The following is a 22,875-nucleotide window of genomic DNA, read 5'->3' as shown; positions in this document are numbered from 1 at the left end:
TTAACTCTGCATCAAAAGATTCATCTACTCAACACATACATCAACTCAAAGATATGGTTCCTTTCTTCAATCGTTCCTCCAAATGCTTATCATGTAGCAAAAGTTACAGCTACTAGTGGCAGTTACTTATGGCGTGGATACTGTGCTCGGGTCCCCATCCATCAACTGGCACAGTCCATCGAAAATGGTGGGTTAAATTTTCACTTACCAGCTATGAAAACCAAGTCGCTTTTAATCAACAGGCACATTATAGAACTCGGCAGTATGCCTTTCTTCAAGTATATGTTAGTGGAACGTATTCGACCAATTCCGTCTAGCCTCCCCGATGCACATGTAGTGTCGCAAGCAATCCAGAACCTACCAAGTAACATCCAACAAAACCCTTCGGCAAGACTTGTTTACGATTACCTCCTGTCTCAAACAGATCCACCAAAAGTAGAGCGAAACAACCCCACTGTAGAATGGAAAAAGGTTTGGAAGAACATTGCGTGTCGAAAACTCTCTTATACACAGAGAGCAAAACTCTATCTGCTGACTAACGAAAAAGCTGAATGTCGCAAACTGCTGTTTGTTCTACGAAGAGCGGATGATGAGAGCTGCACACACTGTGGGGCGCAGACGGAAACCATATGTCACAAGTATAGTGAATGCAGCAGACTGAACCAAGCCTTCATTATGCTACAACTGAAACTGAATGAAGTCATCAACCATAGAAAACAATGGACATTCCAGGAGCTACTACAACCAGTGTTGGCAAACATTAATCGGCAAATCAGAACTAAAATATTGAATTATTTTTGCAAGTACATCACTTTCATTGATGATTGCAGTGGAATAATTAATACTAAAAGTTTAAATTTTCATTTGGAGCTAGAATAATGACCATGAAATGTGATTTTACAACACCTACTAATAAATAAATTAAAAAAAAATCATGAGTTTAAATACGGTTTTAGAAATCAATTGCAATGCAGTAAATATTGAAGTGTCATTAAAAACTGCACCCCCTCCCCCTCTCGCATTCTCAAAATGAATATTTCTACGCCCGATTTTTAAGTTCTTTTTTATTGACTGATTTTTAAAAATTTGTATTACCACCGCCCCCTATTGTCAGCTCTAGAACGGCGCTGGTATATCATCATCTTATATTTAGGCTGGAACAAATGTCAATTTCTTCTTTTGTCACCCCCCCCCCCCCTTCGAAATTTCCAAAATCCCGAAGGGGGGAATAAATAAAGTTTGAAATATTTTAGGTAAATTTCAAATAAAAATTCAAATTTCCGAAAGATTACAAGACTAAGAACTAAATTTTGGAAGATAGAAATGAATTCACATTTTGTATTCTTGATTTTATTGAATTTTTCGATAAAAGAAATACATGATTTATAAGTTTTATGCAATAATATAGTATGCAATTCGGTTTCATACAAGCTTTCGTGCAATTTATTCCAATTTATTTGTTTTTCGCATTATTTTTTATTGTCCACCCCCCGCCCCCCCTCGCGATGTTCCAACTCCGAGTGACAAAAGAAGGATTTGAAATTTGTTCCGGCCTTATTGGATAGAATATTCAAAAGTTTGCGTGTAACAGAAATCAGAAATACTCCAGAAAAAAAAGTGAAACATTGTAGTCTTATCTATTTTTTCGTTCTTTTTTTGTATATAAAAACGTTCAAAAAAGCTTAGAAGCCCAAAGAACCCTTAACGTCTACTTCTTTGAAAAAGTTCCTGTTAACTGGGGGAACTTTGAACACTTTTTTCATTCATTTTTGAATATTTTGGAATGCGTTGCTTTTTCGTTGTACCTAAAAGTTTTAAAACACTTAGGTACTGAGGTGAGGAGTATAAAACATGATCATTGATTGCAATAAGTTCAAACAACATTGGTGGTTACAATTAAATGTTTGTTACAAAACCCGATTTCGAATTCCGGGGTAACTTTGATCTTCAAAATAATTGTTATGGTGCCATTTAGCACAGAAGACATCAACATTAATAACAGTAATTGTAGTTAGGACTAAACTGATTTTTTCAACGTTTGCTTTTCGAAAACATTTATAACCAAAAGATGGACAATGTTGCTGCATACATCTAGGGGTAAAAATTATAAACATTTTCATATTTTGTTGGTCTCAACCTCACTGTTCCCATGTTCTATTTTTTTTTTTCAAATTAAACAATTTGATAGGGTTTTAAGCCATTTTTACTATTCTTATGGAAAGTCGCCGTTTTTTCAATATCCAGAAAATATCACCAAATGACCATAAAAATAACACTTAAACTAAACGTAAACAAAGAAAAAAGTTGAACTTTCACATAAAACAACCCATTTGCTCCTAAATGCATACATTTGATCAGGAGAGATGTTTGTTTGTGATGCTTCGAAAAACCAGATATTTTAAGATTATTAAGATTAATAACCAGATTATTAAGATTTAAGATTTAAGATTTTAAGATTTCAAAATTACATTTTAAGTGATCAAAGTTCCCCCAGTTTTTGGTAATCATTAGCTGAGATCCACCAGCACAATCACTTCAGATTTTTAATGGTTTTATAAAGAACAAAATGCATTTGATATTTTCTGGTTGTTGAAATCTAATCTTTTCATAAACAATTTAGTGGTCAAAATTGTCAGATGCCCGTCATGATAAAACCTCATTCAAAAGTATTACCGAAGTGAATCTGAATAAATCTCATTAACTCATCAATACTTACTCCATAAGGTCAGCATCAATGCGTTCGCGATACGCGCTAGGACTTTTTGATTCTGTTTCCATTCTTTTCCGCTCCATTTTAGTAGTGTCTCGCTCCAGACGCTCGTTTGGAATGCAGTTGTCATTTCACGCCAATTGCATGCTCATTGAAATTTCGCATACAGCACCTCACGTTCAAGAACGCACAGCATGAAACGACAATATTGGCTACAAGATAGCTCCATAAATCGCGTTGTTCGTCACTTCAAGTTGATGCACTTACCCTGGCAAGTGAGAGGTTGGATTTTTTTATTCATACGCAAATTTATTTAACCTTTACCTTGAATAAGGTTGTATTCCAAAAATAAATGTAAGATTGAGTAAAACAATGTAGGTTCGTAATCACGAAAACAGGTCAACAAAAAACAATGGTGCAATAAAATCATCAAAAAGGCTACAGAAAACAAGAATTAAAATAATGAGAACAAGTACAGAACTGCCACAGAGCATCGGTGAAGTGATAACTGCAATGCCCCTGTCTGACTGCATGTATGTATTCAGAATCGTTAAAATTCTAGTGAATTGCAACAAAGTTGAACCGACCTTAAAAGGTACAACAGTGTAGGGAAAAAAAATGATCATGATGAATTCTAAATGACACCCAAATCGGAATTCTTCGCACATTCCTCACCGGGCGGAGGAGTTCCAGCTGTTGCAATTTTTTTTTGCTTCTGCTCTCTCACTCCTTCAGAGGGGGTCATTTAAAATTTATACAAAACGATTTCCTTTTTTGCATTTTTCGTACGTTTTCAAGATGTTGAGTTGCAAACGGCAAGGCAAAAATGAGTAATCGAAACACGGTGATGCACCAGCGCGCTGACAGATATGCAATGAAAATGAAAACAAAATATTTGCCGATGTGCGTATGAAAACAAACGATCACGAGTTTTGAGAACGTGAATTTCTGATACTTGTTTGCCTGAAGTCTTATATTATCCAAACCTTGATATACCTAGGGTTGGAATATAAATGATTGCGATTCGTAATTTTCATGGCCGTTACCACTCACTACACGAATGATTAAAAAGCGATGTGATATTTTTAAAATGATGAAAAATCATTCCGAGGGATTTTACTTATAGCACACAACAAAATGCAAATTTTCAAATCACTGTATATTTTTCCGTTACAAGAGAATTTTGTATCTTAATATATTTTAATTTTATTTTATATCGATTTTTTTCAAATTTGGTTTTATTTGTTAGATAAGTTCTCAATAAAATTGTGCGGAACTCTTTTTCCCCTCCCTTATCTCCCACTTTAAGGTGAAAAGCGTTTTATTTAAATGACCATACAATCATTTCTCGTACCCGAACACTCTCCTCGGTAAAATTTGGTTACATTTTTTTTATAAACTCTTGAATTTATAAAAACATACGTATGACACCTCTCTCCTCTTTCCTATCCCGGTAGGGGAACCAAATCATCTTAGAAATATTTCTTGTATTGTTTTACTATTCCCAATTTGTTACCATCTGCTAGATTAACACTCTAAATATAAAAAAAAATGTATGGGAGATCTCCTCCCTTCTTCCTATCCAATAGGTGAAAGGAAGAAGCAGCCTTAAACAATAATAGAAAATAAATTCTACTCAAATACCCTCTGCTATTTATTCATTTATTTACATAGTATTCCGTCTCACGACATAACTTGACGAACATAATTCCTAAAATTCACTCGGTCCATGGCAACCGTTCTCCAATTCCTCGGGCACCCCACGTTCGCCAGATCACGCTCCACTTGGTCTAACCACCTCGCTCGTTGCGCCCCCGCTCGTCTTGTTCCTACCGGATTCGTAGCGAACACCTGTTTTGCAGGACAGTCGTCCGGCATTCTCGCAACATGTCCCGCCCAGCGTATCCGGCCAGCTTTCACCACCTTCTGGATACTGGGTTCGCCGTAGAGTCGCGCGAGCTCGTGGTTCATCCTTCGCCTCCACACTCCGTTCTCCTGTACGCCGCCAAAGATGGTTCTTAACACTCGTCGCTCGAATACTCCGAGTGTACGCAGGACCTCCTCGATCAATATCCAAGTCTCTTGCCCGTAGAGAACAACCGGTCTAATGAGCGTCATATACAGGTTACACTTCGTACAAGGGCTAAGTCTTCTCGACCGCAGTTGCTTGTGGAGTCCATAGTAGGCACGACTTCCGCTGATAATTTGCCTCCGAATCTCACGGCTGGTGTCATTGTCTGCGGTCACCAGTGAGCCGAGATAGAAAAAGTCTTCGACTATCTCCAGCTCGTCGCCGTCGATCGTGACCTTGTTATTACTGGACAAGCGGGTTCGGTCGGTCACGGATCCGCACGCCACCATGTACTTCGTCTTGGACGTATTAATCATCAACCCAATCCTTCCTGCTTCGCGTTTCAGTTTGCGGTAGATGTCTTCCACCGCCGCAGATGATCTGCCGACTATATCAATGTCATCGGCAAAGCAGATAAGTTGACTGGATCTGTTGGAAATCGTGCCCCGCATTTCGCCCACCGCTCGTCGAATAACACCTTCTAGCGCCACGTTGAACATCATGCAGGATAGACCATCACCTTGTCGAAGCTCCTTGCGCGATTCGAATGAACTCGACAATTCACCCGAGATCCGCACACAGCACTGCACAGATAAAAAAATGTAATGTTACGTTGCACGTAATTTTGAATTTTTCAACTTGAAAACTAGAATGGCTCGAAAAGACATGTAAAAAACATAAACAAATATTCACAGTTTCGAAAATCCAAGTAACCTTACATGTAGGAGCATGGGTAGAAAGGAATCGGGTGATTTCATGTAATTATAAAGCTTGTTTCATGTAAACCCACATTGATTTTTATTCCATTATGTATTGTAAAGTTGCATTTCAAATCTTGTTTCATGTAAATCTCCGCTTCAATTTTTTAAGGACATGTAAATATTCATGAGCATGCTTTTCAACAATTGTTTTCTTCAAACACAAACGTTTGCAAAGTTTATCGATTCATCATAAGTGATAAAAAAGTATCGGAAGTTCGTGTGAATTTTTGAGGTCTGTATATCTCAGGCTCAGTTTATCAGTTCAGCCGAGTCTTACAACTAAATTGAGTTTTTCCCAGCCAGGTTTCGCTACAGCGCTTTCATCGTGTTGTTTTGCTGGCAACACAAAACAAAACAAACGTCTTCTTTTTCGGTTTCCGAAAACAAAATCAGCCAGCAGCGAAACCGAGGAATCGTTTGGCGACGAGTTCAAGCTGATTGATGTGCCAAGTGAATCGAAATCGTCATCACTTCAGAATCCACAGATGTCGAAACTGGTGCTGGCCGAATCGGAATCCAAGGATGGCTTCAATGGTGACGCAGCCTACCGGGACCGGCTGGCGTATCAAATCACCCGACGGCTGACCAATGACGGAAACCTATTCTGTCTGATTTGAACACTTGTACCAACGAACGGAACGGAAGAGCAAGATCCCGATGCGACGACCACCAACACCATCGAGCCGACCGGAGAGGGAGGAAATCAGCAACGGAACACTCTGAATAGTACCAGTTCCCAATCATCGGAGGAGAATAATTTCGGAGACACGATTACACATGTGAATACTATTACCGGTTAGGTGACAACGGTTCCGGCATCGCAGCTTCAATCTCGACCTAACTACCATCGAAGCCGAGCGCACTAAAATCTACATAGTCCTGTTCGAGCTGGCCACCTTGATTTCCTAAAAAAAACTAAGCGGGACAAGCAAGAGAAATTTTGGTTCGACGGAACTCACTGTGGCCAGTTTAGTGTTTTCTTCTTGTGCTGGCTTCGTCATTGTAAGTGGATTGTCTCTAAAAGTAAGTATTTTTCTATTTACTAATTGTAGTGTTGGTTGCTAACTCGCGCTAATTATTTTAGATACCGAAGATTTGTTGAAATCTTCCGAAACAGATTCGACTGGATTTGACGACTAAAATAGTGTCCCAAACCACTCTCACCACCAGCAGCTGATGCATTCGTCTTCATCAAACGTCGAAGTCTTCGGGTTCAATCTTGTCCCTAAAAAATCCGCCGTACACTGATGTCTTCTGTAAGCATTTTTATTCCGTGCCACGTCCTTTACACTTTGCTCAGTTTAATAATTGCCCGTTGTTTTTTGGTTCCCCGGAACCATTTAAACAGCCACAGCGTAGCAGACGATTCACCGGAGTCCGGTTGGGTGATTTGCGAAAGGCAGACGATCGAAGGCAACCTAATAGCAATATCGTGAAGCTGTGTTTATTGTTTAAAAATACAAACAAAGCGACATTTGATTTCATTTTATGTAAGAAACCCAGTTTAAGCGACAATATTCGATCATTAATGCTTTGTATTTTTTTTCTTTTTATTGAAAACAGGGAAATTATTAATCTTGTTTTGGAACTTAATCCGAATTTTGTGAGTTCCAGGTACGAGGTTCAAAGCGTCTGGAAATCAGCTGGATTGCAACGTATTATCAAAAGTACAAGGATCTACTATTCTTAGTTACAACGAAGATGTTCCTTTAGTGGACAGTATAAAAACAGAACCAGAACAGGTAAGATTTATCATCGTCTTCGTTTTTTAGGGTGCATCAATCATTTTATTTTTTCTCAGTTTTTATCACCCAACGCAACGAACTCGGAGGAATCATCCATGGTCCAGGGGCTTAGATATGATGGCAAGTTTTATGCTACAACGTGCTACAACATTACCCGAATACCTGACTCCAAAACGTACAGTATGCGGTACCCAATCGGACAAGAGAAGATATATCAGGATCGTGAAACTTGATGTTTGTTTCTGTTATCTGATGTGGAAATTTAAATTTGTGATAAGGTAAATTTGTTGTGCCTCAAAAATTGACTAACAAAATAAAATATTTTTAATATTACAGATAAAAAACTTGATCGATGAATGGAGCATTTGGTCTAGTTTGATGTTCGAAAGTAAAATCTGCTACAGGTGCCTAAGAAAAAAAAAATGAATACAATTTAGACTTTAAAGGGCCTGACAATGCTAATAGTCTCAGTGCCAAAGCTTTAGTATGACGGCTATCTGGCCTTCACTATGATAAGTGCCATCCATAAGGTTTTGTGATCAATCACGTTTGATATTGTATATGATCTCTAATTTAAATAACTAGTAAAGTGCTGAACCGAACAATCAAAGGGAACATCAATTAACTTCGTGGTGAGAAAAAAAATTACTCCCAATAGTATCAACACTATCCTCATTTTCCTGACCCTAAATGTTATGCATTGAAAATCTACCGGATAGTTAGAGAGAGATCAAATACTGTTCGCTCTTCTATTGACATAAGCTATAATTCCACTTCGAACCCATTAGACTGCTTAATTACATTTATTCCAAATAGATTAGTGTAAGAAAAATACTTAAAAAGAGCAGTAACATGAGATGACTTGTAAATAAAACTCAACATGAAATATTCTGTCTACGGAAAAAGAAGGTGCAATAAATCGGATGGGTAAATATGCAAAATTTGTTTTGATTCATTAATTGAAACCAAGTGATCCATGTACGAATTAAATCCAATAAGAATAAAATGAAAATGAATTGAAATGTAAATTTACTGTAAACAAACCCCACCATGCTTGTTGAAAAAAATTACATGTGATTTCGTTTTACATGTCAAGTAATGTCAAGTAGAGTTACATGAAATCAACTGTATTCACACGTGTTATTACCCGATTCCCTTCTACCCATGCTGTTGCATGTAAAAATACGCGGATTTTTTTAAGTGTGTGCGTTCCATCCATCGTCGCCTTGATCAGTCTGATCAGCTTCCCGGAAAAGCCGTTCTCGTCCATGATTTTCCATAGCTCGTTACGGTCGATCGTGTCGTATGCGGCTTTGAAGTCGATGAATAGATGGTGCGTAGGGACTTGGTGTTTCCGGCATTTTTGGAGGATTTGCCGTAATGTGAATATCTGGTCCGTCGTTGACCGTCCCTCCATGAAGCCGGCCTACCCAAGTAACCATAAGCACTAAAATATAGCCCTTAATCAGCACTATATTCCCATATATAACTCTGAATTAATGCTTTTTTTGCACTATATGCGTATATAATGCAGATTTAATGCTAAAAAGGCGAAATAGCGGGCTGAATAAATGCTATCACAACATAGCCTTTAATAAGCATTACAAATACTGAATTAGAGCACCATCGAAATGTCATTTTTCGCCAGCCGTATAAAAGCATTAACAATGCATACTTAGAACACCTTTCAAGTTTTTAGTTGATTGATCATGATTGATGTGAAACGGAAATTCAAAATAGGAAATTTTCTTTGATTTATTAAAATGAACAAAAATTAAAAAAAAACATTATCTACCACATCAATCAACCTGCTGAATGAAGGATTATGCTTGCTCAATGAAGTGTTCTATGAAATGAGAAGTGATTATAATTGAATTATGAATACTTTGATGAGTCTCGAACCGAGGATCCCTCAGCAGCCTTTATCTTTCCTTGCGCCTTTACCATTTCGACCACTCTTAATGCTGATAAGGTAGGTGAAAAAACCCGTACTTCAAGTACTGTTCGGGTCACACAACTTCATAGACAATGTATGCATGAATGGGAGAAGACAACTGCAGCTGCTCGCTCTGATTGTTTTCGTTTGCTGTCTTGCTTACTCACACGCGGCGAATGAAAAAATCATTCTTGTTTACATTCGCGGGTTTGACGTTTCTGCCCTTTATAAAAGCTTTATGTAAGCATTAACAGGGAGTTCTAGTGCTATAGTCTTAATGCTTCTTAACTTTATTTAGTAGCTCTATATGTGCATATAGTGCTATCATTAGTGTTAAATTTTGTTATTGCTTCTATGCATTAATAATGCTTACATAAAACTAAAAAGCATTATGAATGTTGATATAATGCTAACTTGCATTAGAAATGTTGATTTAATGCTGATTAAGGGTTATGGCTTAATGCTTATGGTTACTTGGGAATGTATGCATGAATGGGAGAAGACAACTGCAGCTGCTCGCTCTGATTGTTTTCGTTTGCTGTCTTGCTTACTCACACGCGGCGAATGAAAAAATCATTCTTGTTTACATTCGCGGGTTTGACGTTTCTGCCCTTTATAAAAGCTTTATGTAAGCATTAACAGGGAGTTCTAGTGCTATAGTCTTAATGCTTCTTAACTTTATTTAGTAGCTCTATATGTGCATATAGTGCTATCATTAGTGTTAAATTTTGTTATTGCTTCTATGCATTAATAATGCTTACATAAAACTAAAAAGCATTATGAATGTTGATATAATGCTAACTTGCATTAGAAATGTTGATTTAATGCTGATTAAGGGTTTGTGTGTAGTATAAATGTATGCGTGAGCTCAACAGCGAATTATATACTCGCGAGAGTTGACTCGAGCGGTTTGATGTGTGAGTGAGTACGACACCAAGCACACAGCCCCGCGATAGCTGATTCGAGAAGTTCAACCGTCATCCATCAGTCAGAGTCCAGAGTGCACAAGCTAAGCGAGCAAGTCGAAGTGATGACGACAACTTGTGATGGGTGGTTTCCAGTAGATAGTATGCTACACATTTGGCGACCGACAGGTATTTTGCAATTTATAATGTGAATAAGGAAACAAGGAACCTTGGAAGGAAACCACCCATTGCAAGAGAAAATACTTAAAATGAAAGTGAAAAGTGGGAAGCATTTAGAATTTGGAAAGAATCGAAGTGTTACCAGTGTTGCTAGCTTTGCAAAGTGAAGTGTAGTGAATGATACGAAAAAAATTAAGATATGTGTTCTCTCACTGACTTAAAAAAAGTGATTGGTAACAACATAGTTTAGCGCGTCGGGAGGACAGCTGGAATTTTTAGCGTGTTGGAAGGACCACTCCAGAAAAGAAGTAAGAAAAAACTAGAAGCGAGTCGGGAGGACAGCTTCAAAAACATGCGAGTTGGGAGGACCGCATGAGTAGCGTGTCGGGAGGACAGCTAAGAATAAATGCGAGTTGGGAGGACCGCATGAGCAACAAAATAGCGAGTCGGGAGGACCGCTAAGAGAGAGTGCGAGTTGGGAGGACCGCATGATTAGCAAAATAGCGAGTCGGGAGGACAGCTAAAAGAAAATGAAAATTAGTAGAATCACATGAGTAACAAAATAGCGTGTCAGAAGGACAGCTTAGAATAAATGATGGAAAATGAGTTGGGTGGACTACGCAATAATTAAATTGAAAATTTGAAATCATTATAGGCATGAATATGAGCTGGAAGGTTCGCTTGAGATACAGAGAAGTGCATCGGGAAAACAAAAACAGACTGAAGTGTGTTGGAAGAACAACTCTTGGAAAATCTAATTAAAGCGAAACTTGACCGTCAAGAAGTATTTAAAAAGTATCATTGAATTTGAAAAAAGTCAGATTCAAAGAAATATGAAAAGCAAGCTTTAATGGAATTGAAGTCCATCAAAATCATTTACAAAAATCGACAAAGGAAAACTTAAAAAAATATGCCAATCAGAAGTTTAAAAATAATGATATTCTGTGTTAAGATCGTAAAAATAAGTTTGAGCTATGTATAATAAACGGAAATTAAGTGGATTCAGGAAGTGTGTACTTGCAAAAAAACACATTTCAGAATGTACGGAATGTGATTTGTTAAAGCAGCTTAAGTTAAAGAAAATATAAGAGGAAACCAACATAGGGGATTTGAAAAAAAAAACAACTAAGAACAAGAATTCAAAATCACGCCATGTTAAATAGTCTTACAAAAAAAATGAAACAATAATATTTTCATTGTCCAAGAAAATTTGTTGATAATAGATAGAATAACGAAGGAGCGAATTCCCACGAATTATGAAGGAACGAATTCCAACGATGAAGAAAAATGATTTCAGATATTACTACTATGATTTGCCAAATGTTGATATTTGAAATACATTAAAATAAAAATTCATATCTGGTAAGATGGCAAGTCAGACGTGAAAAAAATAAGTCTAAAGCCTTCCAGAGAAGCTATTTCTCCTTTGTGCCTGTTTTGACAATATTTGCAGAAATACAGAAAATTCGTTGATTTTAGAAGATTTGCTCTGGGAATAACATCAGAGTCTGTTGATTTGGCCACCATGAATACGTATATCACGTTATTACATGTCTACCGTCAAAAGTTCTCATGTGTGCGTGGACTATTTTTGAGACATCAAATAAAATCTGAGAACCGTTTGCGACTGTATGTAATCAAATAAAAATGAAACCAAAGAGATTGGCTTAGGGTACGCATACAAACTAAATCTAAGAAGGTAAAAAAAGCGGGTACCTACAGCAACTGCAAATGCGGTTTTCCAACATATGCTAAAGCATTGATTCAGTAAGCTGCACTAGGAAATTATTTTGCTCTCTCATTTGTAACACTGGGTAATGTTTTCCTTTGGGTTTGATTAAACTGAGTCGCAGAGTAAAACCAATACGGCTATAAAGACTAAGAAAACTTATAGGGCGAACATTTGGTATGAGGCTGAAAAAAAAGGACAGGACCGAAAGATCCGAGATGAACGATTCCAAAAATGACGATGAAAAAAATTTAATAAAACTTTTGGCAGGAGTCGTGTTATCATACTGTTTCTGTTTTGTTTCATGAGAGGAAAAGACTCGAAGAATTACCATTTTTATTATTTTTATAATTATAATTTTTAATGATCATAAAAGTAGATGAATGTGTAAATGAGTAAGTTAGGAATGTTTAAAGACTATGAGAATCTGGGTGCCATGTCCGAAACTACAGGCTACAGACAGCTGGTGTTCAGCAAGAGCGCAAATTCTTTGGTTTCGGGCCAGAGAAAATTGTTGAGAATTATAAGCTTCTTTCACTTGCTCACGGAACTATTGTGAAACTGAGAGCATGTTGGTGTTTGGACGCAGTTAAAAGCCCAAGCCGGTAGCTCTTTTAAATTTATTCACCTGAAAATAAATCGTTAGCTTTAGTCAAAATAAGGTTGGGGATATCTTTTTTCATTTTCTGCACGAGCTTTAATTGTTTTGTTTTTTTCCCGAGAGGAAGGGAAATGTGTGTAGTATAAATGTATGCGTGAGCTCAACAGCGAATTATATACTCGCGAGAGTTGACTCGAGCGGTTTGATGTGTGAGTGAGTACGACACCAAGCACACAGCCCCGCGATAGCTGATTCGAGAAGTTCAACCGTCATCCATCAGTCAGAGTCCAGAGTGCACAAGCTAAGCGAGCAAGTCGAAGTGATGACGACAACTTGTGATGGGTGGTTTCCAGTAGATAGTATGCTACACAGGGTTATGGCTTAATGCTTATGGTTACTTGGGTAATGACTTCCCACGAATCTGTTCGCTTGTGGCGTTAGGCGGCGGAGTAGGATTCGGGACAACACTTTGTAGGCGGCACTTAGGACAGTGATCGCTCGGTAGTTCTCACAGTCCAATTTGTCGCCCTTCTTGTAGATGGGGCATATTACCCCCTCCTTCCCTCCTCCGGTAGCTGTTCCATGTCCTAGATCCGGACTATCAACCGGTGTAGGCATTCGGCCAACTTGTCCGGGCCCATTTTGATGAGTTCGGCTGCAATGCCATCCTTCCCAGCCGACTTGTTTCTATCCAGCTGGCGAATGGCTTCCTTAACTTCACTCATCGTTGGGAGTGGCTCCTCTACGTCGTTGGCTACGCCGGCGATGTACCTTCCCCCACCGTCTTGATCTCCTGCATGTGCGCCGTTCAGGTGTTCATCGAAGTGCTGCTTCCACCTTTTGATCACCTCACGATTGTCCGTCAGGATGCCCCCGTCCTTATCCCGGCACATTTCGGCTTGCGGCACGAAGCCTTTGCGGGATGCGTTGAGTTTCTGATAGAACTTTCGTGTTTCTTGGGAACGATGCAGCTGCTCCAGCTCCTCGAGCTCCTCCTCCTCCAGGCGGCGCTTTTTCTCCTGGAAAATTCGGACTCGCTGCCTCTTCCGCTGTCGGTGATTTTCCACATTTCGACGGGTGCCTCTTTGCACAACTGCCGCCCGCGCGGCATTCTCTTCGTCCATCACCCTTCTACACTCCTCGTCGAACCAGTCGTTCCGTCGAGATCGCTCCACATAACCGATGACGTTCTCCGCAGCACTGTTGATGGCTGTCTTGATGGTAACCCAACAGTCCTCGAGAGGGGCTTCATCAAGCTCGCCCTCTGCCGGCAGCGCTGCTCCGACCGATTGCGCGTAGTCTGCCGCGACCTCAGGTTGCTTCAGTCGCGCGATATTTAACCGAGGCGGGCGCCGGTTGCGTGTGTTGTTCACTATGGAGAGTTTTGGGCGCATCTTCACCATCACCAGATAGTGGTCTGACTCGATGCTGGCACCTCGACAGGATCTGACGTCGATGATGTCCGAGAAGTGCCGGCTGTCAATCAAAACGTGGTCGATCTGTGATTGCGTTTGGTACGGTGTTCTCCAGGTGTATTTGTGTGGGAGGCGGTGCATTCGTTTGGAGGCGGCGAAATCTATCAGTCTGAGGCCGTTTTCGTTGGTCAGCTGGTGCGCACTGAACCTTCCAATTGTCGGTTTAAATTCCTCCTTCTGGCCGACCTGAGCTTTAAAATCCCCGATGACGATCTTGATATCATGTTTTGGGCAACGGTCGTATTCACGCTCCAGCTGCGCGTAAAATTCGTCTTTGTCGTCACCGGTACTTCCGAGGTGAGGGCTGTGCACATTAATGATGCTGATGTTGAAGAACCGGCCCTTGATTCTCAACCGGCACATTCGTGAGTTGATCGGCCACCACCCGATCACGCGCTTTTGCATCTTTCCCATCACTATAAAAGCTGTTCCAAGCTCGTTTGTGTTGCCGCAGCTCTGGTAGATGGCACGACCATCTGGGTACGTTCGTACCGTGGAGCCCTTCCAGCATACCTCCTGCAGCACTACGATGTCGAATTTGAGGCTCTTCAATACGTTGGAGAGCACGTGGGTACTGCCCACAAAATTTAGAGATCGGCAGTTCCATGTTCCAAGTTTCCAATCGCTAGTCCCTTTTCGTCGCGTGGGTCTTTGCCGATTTCCATCCGAAATTTGTTGTTCGTTATTCGTTGCTTATGTTTTTTGTAGTCACGGGCTCGCAAGGCCCGCAGCTAACCCCACTATCTCGCAGGAGGACCGTCGTGATGTTGCTGTTTTGGGTCCCGAACACCACCAGGACGTTGTTGCACTCCGCACGCCGCCACTGACATGGAAAACAGACGCGTACGAAGCCCCCTGACTCAGTCTGCATGCGACCAAAGCATCCACCGGGGTTGGGTACCCGATCTCCGCTAAGGTTGCTCGCACCCCAGCTAGCACCACGGGGAGGTTTTTTTTTAGTTAGTAACCACGGGGAGGTAGAGAATCGGAATTGCAGACAAGATGTGATATGACCACTACCCGAAGGTTGGGTGTATGGGGTCTCGAGTTGCACATTGTCTACCGTTCGCTAGCCAAATACCCTCTGCTATATCATTTTAATAATATGTTTTCGAGTGATCTAAAATAATTGTATGACAACATCTTTTCTCCTATCCCTCCTCCCGTTGTAGGGAGGGAATTTGGTTCGTTTTGCTTGATTAGTTCTCGAATTTTGCAAAAAATCCCATTTTTTAAACTTCACACTGGAAAGTAGGAGGAGTCTCAAACCATCTTTAAATATTCTTCCTACCCTCGCATGCCAAATTTAGTTCCGTTTGCTTAATTAATTCTCGAATTGTGCGAAAAATTCTATGGAAACATTCCTCCCCGCTTCCTATTTCCCCATATTGAAAGGGAGATGTGTATCAAACAACCGTGGAAACATTCTCCGCACCAAAATACACTCCTATGCCAAATTTGGTTCCATTTGCATGATCAGTTATCGAGTTATGGAAACTTATTACATCTTTTCGAAAGATCCCCTCCCCCTGCCAGGGATAGGGAGGCGTCTCAAACTATTATAGGGACCTTCAATTGCCTCCAATAACCCCATCTGCCAAGTTTCGCGTAAATCGGTTCAGTAGTTTTCGAGTCTATAGGGAACAGACAGACAGACAGAAATCTATTTTTATTTATATAGATTGATTGCCCGTATTTGTCCGGCCCGGGTACGTGCTGAAAAAATGCTGGCAACCTTAGTTTATTCAGTTTTTTGAATAAAAAATCATTGTCCTTAGTCCGATCTGGCTTTTCATTTGCGAGAAATTTTCTTGCATGGAGAAATTGTGACTTATTTTAAACTTAACTCAATTTTTCTTGGGTTGAATGATATTATGTCTCGATAATTTGAAAATCCTTGAAAAAAAAAACAGAAACAATAATAAATGTGCAAATATTGGTAATCCTCTCATATCACACCATAGACCAGGGTTGCCAACATTTGTTTTCAAAAATCAGGGAACTGGTGAAATAAAAATCAGGCAAAATCAGGCTACGTTTGTAACGGAAATTCTGCTCAAAGTGATGACCTTTTTTTTGGTCATCACTCCATATTTTGACTTCAATATGTGGTGTGAGCCTACTTGGTTGAATGACTCAAAGCAATCGAAAGATTCCTTTATCAAATTGAAATTATAGGGAAGCTTTCGTTTGCTTTGATTCAGCCACATTTTTCACATTTTAACTTCAGCAATGGTACCTAATTTAATTCCTTACTACCATTTTTCATCACACTCGCAAAAATCAGGCAAAATCAGGCATATTTTCAAAAATCAGGGAAATTCAATGGCTTTTCAGGTTGTCAGGCAGAGCCTCGAAAAATCAGGCAATCCCTGAAAAATCAGGCACATTGGCATCTCTGCCATAGACCGTTCATAACAACATCATTTCCAGACATCACTTGGTACCATAGCAGTTGATGGCTTGGCGTGGTTTGGCGGCACCAGGCCTAGTGATAATTTGCGATAATCGGTATAATATTGACATAAATTTACGATCATTTCAGAACGTCCGAAGGACTCACTCTCTCGGGGTGAGATGGTTGAAATCCAACACTCATACATTCGTTCGCAGATGCTACGCGCAGAAGCGACGCCGTTTGTCGTCATCGCACGCTCGGCTGAAGTTAACACCGGTAGGTCGCCCTTTTCCAAGTTTTTTTTTTACTGGAAGCAGACACCTTACGCCAGCTTGCTGCTGATCGTCGATGTCCTGATTGCGCGATCGATCTCCCGAAGAGACATTTTACAACAACGGCGAGGGATCAAGCGGTGCGATTCGCGTATCGCGCCAAAGGTCATACGTGTCAAAATGTTGGCATAAACTGTTCCAAAGTATGGGCAGGGGTGCGGAAACTGGGCCAAGGGAACAAAACTGGCGGAAGGTGGAAGTTTCAGCGATTACGCGACAGCCTGAACGTCTACCGAGTGCGTAATGAACGTTCACCTTTGCTGTGTATACGCGTTGACTGTTGTTTTTGTTTTTTCTAGCTTTGATTTCGACTGCAACCGGTAATCGACCCGATACTTAACTCGATATCTACTATATGTCCGAGACTTGAGAGCCTCAACTCACACAAGATCCACACTCTCGGAGGTCCACCGGAACATAAATTGTTCATGCTAAACTGTTGGCAGTACTATCAATAAGATCGCTCGGCGTCTGTCTTCAACGGCACAGTGAGCTACTTCAGCGTTACTTGTTGCTCAGAGGTTACAGACTTTAAACATAAAGTTGTAAGTCGACTAGAACAACTTGTTGCTCCAACAAATTGGAGGTAGTAAAAGAAAAAGGACAAGCCAAAGGTCAAACTTGGAGTCGCTAAAAACTTTCACACAGTGTGTGGTTTGAGACACATTGAGGTATGATGTAGTTGCAAATTTTTTGATAAATATGAAATCTCAACAGGGCTTCGGGTCGTAATTAACTTGCTGCGAGAAGGTGCCGAGGGATGTTTATCGCACCCCTATGACAGGATCAAGTCATCGAAAATGCACAGGCAAATTATAAATCAGCCGTTGACTTTGGTGACACCTGTCAGTTAAGTTGGATTCGTTTGGTGTTTTACTTGATTCTTGACGATAAGCTTGATTTATTGAAGCGAGAAAAATGATTGTCAATGCAGTTGCATGAATGTTTGAGATTGTTTAGAAGCGTGTTTCGAAACATATATAAATGAATTTTTGTCTGTCTGTCTGTCAGTTCCCTATAGACTCGGAAACTACTGGACCGATTTGCTTAAAACTTGGCAGGTGGGAGTATTGAAGGCCAGGAAATGTTCCTATAATAGTTTGAGACCTCTCTTTCTCCCTTTTTCCAGTGGGGATATTGGAAAGGAGGGGGGGGCTTCTATACCTTTTTTATTGCATAACTAGAGAAATATTCAAATAAACGGAGCCAAATTTGGTATGGGAAGGAAATGTTATTATGATATTTTGAATACCCTCTGTTTTTCCAGTGGTAAAATTTTAAGGAGAGAGGATGCCTTCATACAATTTTTAACATTACTTGAGAATTTATCTAACAAGTGTAACTAAATTAAGCTCAAGGGGGTATTTGAGTACGAGGAATATTTCTTTAAATGTGTGTACTACTAGGAAGGAGAGAGGAGGGCTCCTTTACAATTTTTCGCAGAACTTTAGAGCTTATCGAGGAAATAGAAACGAATTTGCAAGGGAGGGAATTTGGATACGAGAAAAAGGTTATATGCTTATTTAAGACCCCTTTCTCCTTTGATTGGGAATAAAGTTATGGAAGAGGGAAGCATACAATTGTTTTGCAGAAACCAAGAATATATCAATGAAAATAAACAAATCGAATATAAGGAATCTTTAGAAAAAACTTTATCCTCTCATACTTAAATGCTTAAAAATACGGAATTCATCAATGAAAAGAAACAATTTAATTTTAGAAAACGTTAGAAAAACTTTTTCCTTTCATACTTAAATGTTTAAAAATACGGAGTTTAGGATATAAGAAAGGTTCTGTTTTAGAAATAAAACTCATAATTTGATCCACAAAACAAAACAAAAAACATACAAAACAATGGTTTCAACTTAAATGCTACAAATTATTAATTCTGAGTTTCATTTCAACCCTTCGTTTCATGATTTTTTATTTTTCCTCAAAAAATATTTTAAACAGTTGAAAATGATGTGTACATCAAGATAAAAAATTAAAATAAATTATGATGTTTCCATTTTTCCATACATTAATTGTTGCATATTTGTTACTTTATGAAACGAAGGGTTAATTTTTATTCAACATCACAATAAAAATCAGATTTTTGAATCAACGTTAAAAAGAAAATATTTTAAATCTAATAAGATAATCAAATGCATGCATGTAACAGATAACGAGAAACAAAATGAATTTTGGAAGAAAATTGAACATTTAGGACACATTTATTTGAAGCATGAAAAATCTCGAAATTTCATTCCATGAGGGATGATGTATGAATACACTGCTAATAGTGATGTGCCATGTCTGCAAACTGAGTTTACGAAAATTTTAAGATGATTTTAAAGAAAAAGAGAAAGTCGATTGAATTCAAACTGCTTAAACTGGCAACACACCACAACAGTGACTAACAGCTTTTGCTGGAAATAAAAAAAATTAATAAACAAAAAAAAAAAAATAAATAAATAATGATTATTACAATTTTTGCCCCTGGGTGTAAGTGCTACAATTAACGTTTCTTCGAATGTAACAGTGATTTTAGGGAAAAGGAATAAACAAAAAATATCTGGGAAACGAAAAATAACTCGCTCATCCACTTTCAATATGATGCAAGCTCAAATAAACGTTTTCCTCGATTTATGAGCCACTGTTCCAATTCAGCCCACTTGAGGGATAAACAAAAATAGTTGATTGATATTAGTAACAAATCTTAACCCTTTGAGTTTTATTAAGCTCCTCCAAATATATTCAATTTGTCGGAAACAGACCGAAAACTGACCCGACTCACCCCATTTCTCGGGGTATCAATCCAGTTCCATGAACATAAATAATAATTTACCGTCTTCTTACATTTTTTTCTTGAAAATTCAAAGGCTCAACAAAGTTTGCCGGGTCAGCTAGTTACACGGAGAAAAAAGACGACAGTTGTTTCAATTATTTCAGCTTGTTATAACAATAATCGAAATGCAGTTGATTTTTTCGCATTCAATTACTTATATAATAGATTCAACTACAAACTTCTAATTGTCCTTACGCAATCAACTATAAATATAATGCATTCAGCTGTATTATTTATTTTATGCATTCAACTATAAAAACAATAGATTCAACTACAAACTGCTGATTTACCTTATCTAATCAACTATGAATATAATAGATTCAATTGTAAAGGAATAATTGATTCAATTGTTATGGTATAATTGATTCAACTGTAGATATGGTAGATTCAATCACAATTGTATGATTGATTATAGGCATTCAACTCTAAATATAATAGATTCAACTATAGTGGTATAATTGATTCAATTGTCAATATGATAGATTCAACTACAATTGTATCATTGATTTTAGGCATTCAACTATAAATATAATAGATTCAACTGTAGTGGTATAATTGATTCAACTGTAAATATCATAGATTCAACTGTAGTGGTATAATTGTTTCAATTGTAAATATAATAGATTCAACTACAAATGTATGATTGATTCGAGGTATTGAACCATAAATATAGTAAATAAAACTGTATTGTTATGATAGATTGTATGTTACTTGAATACTATAGTGTTCATCAGCAAAAACAAAAAAAAAGTAAGTGTGGCACCCAATACGTGTTCCCTGTAGCGATCGTATCGCTGTTTTTAGGGCTCTCTCCGGTGATGGGGAAACATTTTCCTCTACCAGTTCGTGGCAGCGGTCTTGTAGAAGGCCGACAGTTCCTGGAATTGGGAAAAGTACACCTACTATGGCTGCCCGGGAAATCGACGTGGGTCTCGACGTTCTTTTACACGATCCTGGCAGGATCCCACAGGAAACATTACGGTTAGTCAGCGTATGATAGATTTATGTCATGATATTGAATAAATTTCCCCCCCACAAGGTCAATCTTTGCCGGGTGCAGAAGCACGGACATCTTCCGGGACCGATAAGTTAAGACGCAAAATTTCCTGGGCAACCATGCATCAAGATCGAAAAAGAAAAACAGCGGAAGAACCAGGACATGGATATCGGGATTTCCGGTCAGGTTTTCTAGCATCATGGCGGCTAAAACGAACTAAATGCAAAATGCTGAAATAATAAATTTAAAAAAAAATAAAACGTAGCCAGAAAATTATTCCGAAAAAGTGCTTCAGATATGATAACTTCCAATATAAACAGAAATTAAATGTACAATATTTATAGTTGACCTCAGTGAATCAATCATAGAAATAAAATTGTATCAATCATATTTATAATTAAATCAATCATGTTATTATAATTGAATATATCATATTTATAATTAAATCAATTATATTATTATAGTTGAATCTATTATATTTATAATTAAATCAATCATATATTAATAATTGATTCTACTATAATTATTGTTGAATGTATAACATCAATCGCGCATTATAGTTGGATCTATTATATTTATAGTTGAATGCACAAAATTAATCATACAACTATAGTTGAATGTATTATGTACATTGTTGACTGTACGAAATCTATCAGATTGTCTATTATATGTATTGTTGAAATTTTAATAATTATATGAATTAATATAAATGGATTATTGTTGGAAATACTATACTTTTTTCCTTGTATTCTTATATATTAAAATGGAGACATAATTGACAACGCAAGTGTTTTTTCGGGTCCGCGAAAATTTTTCATATTTCATTGTTTTTAATAGAATTTTTATTATTAAATTAATTGAAAATATGTTCCCTAGTTCGAGCGACCGGATGTCTACCGGCAGACTGATCGGTGGAAGTGTTTTGAACCAGTTTGTGAGTTGATTACTAGTGCAGCAAGTGGTTTGAATCGTGTTTTTCTGCTTAGTTTAAATGGCCTTCCGGCGAGCGGAGAGAGACTTACTTGAAGTACGGTAACATGGAAACAACACGGATCTAAGCTAAGTATTTGTATTCAAAACCTTCTTATTTAAAAAATTATGATTGATATTGAAATTTCTTAGCTTGAGATACATTAAGACACATATATAATTTCCAACAAGAACATCTAGTGTTTAAAGAAAAGATGTCTGCTGTGGATTCGATTTTCATGCATTGTGTTAAGTGCTTTAAGTTTATTCAGCTGTTCATAATATGGGATTTAATTAATCGAAGTTCTTGTTTTTATTACGTTCAGAGCAAAGACAGAAAAATATTTCGGTGGCTGCAAAATTAGAGAAAAACTTTTTCTAGGTTTATCTGTTAAGGAATTCATTTTCTAAATGAGATGATTAGGGTGAGCGCAAATACGATAAATCAAGTTATAAATATACATTGCAATCTCATTTGAGCTTTGTACTCTTTGATTCCTAATAATGGTCTTGGTGCCAAAACTAGGATTAGGTTCTCATTATTGCTACAGTCAAACTAATTAATTTATTTAATACCTAATTAGTTCCTAATGAAAAAGACTCAGGCAATTTTCTGATTTGTTCTGGAGTGTATAATGTTGTGGTTGCTATGTTTTTATCTAGCCCGGGTTATAGACCTACGAAAAATAAATGAATTGTCTAGTATTAAGGATGGTTAGATATTTGAATGCAACACAAATGAGCGAAATTATGGTAGGATATCGATAATAGATTAGTTTTCAGTTCAAGAAAGAACATTGGTCATTCCAAGCTTATTCAACATTTTTCTTCATGAATCTTTGAAAATCAACATGACAGTTTTTTATACAACATGGATATGCGAACGTTCAAGTGTATGAGTAGGCATATTTGAATAGAAAAGCATGCATATGCTTGACAGTTTTTCATTTTCAACAGCTTTGTTTCAAATTTTGATAGAAGAGTAACATGTTGGTTTTGTTGTTATAAATTATTAAAAATGAAAAGCACATTCATTGACAAGATAGTAGTTCTAGTGTAGAATACGAGATTGTTATTGAGGGATTTAAGTTGTTTTTTACTTGAATTTCAACATTTAGTAAGCCTTTTTTAGGAAAATAGGAGAATAGGGTGCTCAGAATCAGATCACACTAGTCAAAAGTGTCTCCAGATCACATCCTTTTACCAACTCCCCACAACAAAATAATTTGCTAGGATGCA

General features: G+C 38.1%; 1 protein-coding gene across 1 annotated transcript in view; it reads left to right on the top strand.

Annotated features, from left to right (window-relative positions):
• LOC129752384 (protein dead ringer) overlaps nt 1-6,159 on the top strand; it is a 282,636-nt gene extending 276,477 nt beyond the window's left edge. The window contains exon 10 of the mRNA XM_055748174.1: nt 5,936-6,159. Coding sequence (XP_055604149.1) covers nt 5,936-6,159 — 224 coding nt within the window. The remainder of the gene's footprint in view (nt 1-5,935) is intronic.
• Nucleotides 6,160-22,875: the final 16,716 nt, after the last annotated feature.

This window comes from Uranotaenia lowii, chromosome 3 (assembly GCF_029784155.1).
Source record: "Uranotaenia lowii strain MFRU-FL chromosome 3, ASM2978415v1, whole genome shotgun sequence".
In the NCBI taxonomy this organism is placed as follows: domain Eukaryota; kingdom Metazoa; phylum Arthropoda; class Insecta; order Diptera; family Culicidae; genus Uranotaenia; species Uranotaenia lowii.
Note: the sequence above shows the minus strand (reverse complement) of the source record. Positions and strands in the feature narration are given on the sequence as shown.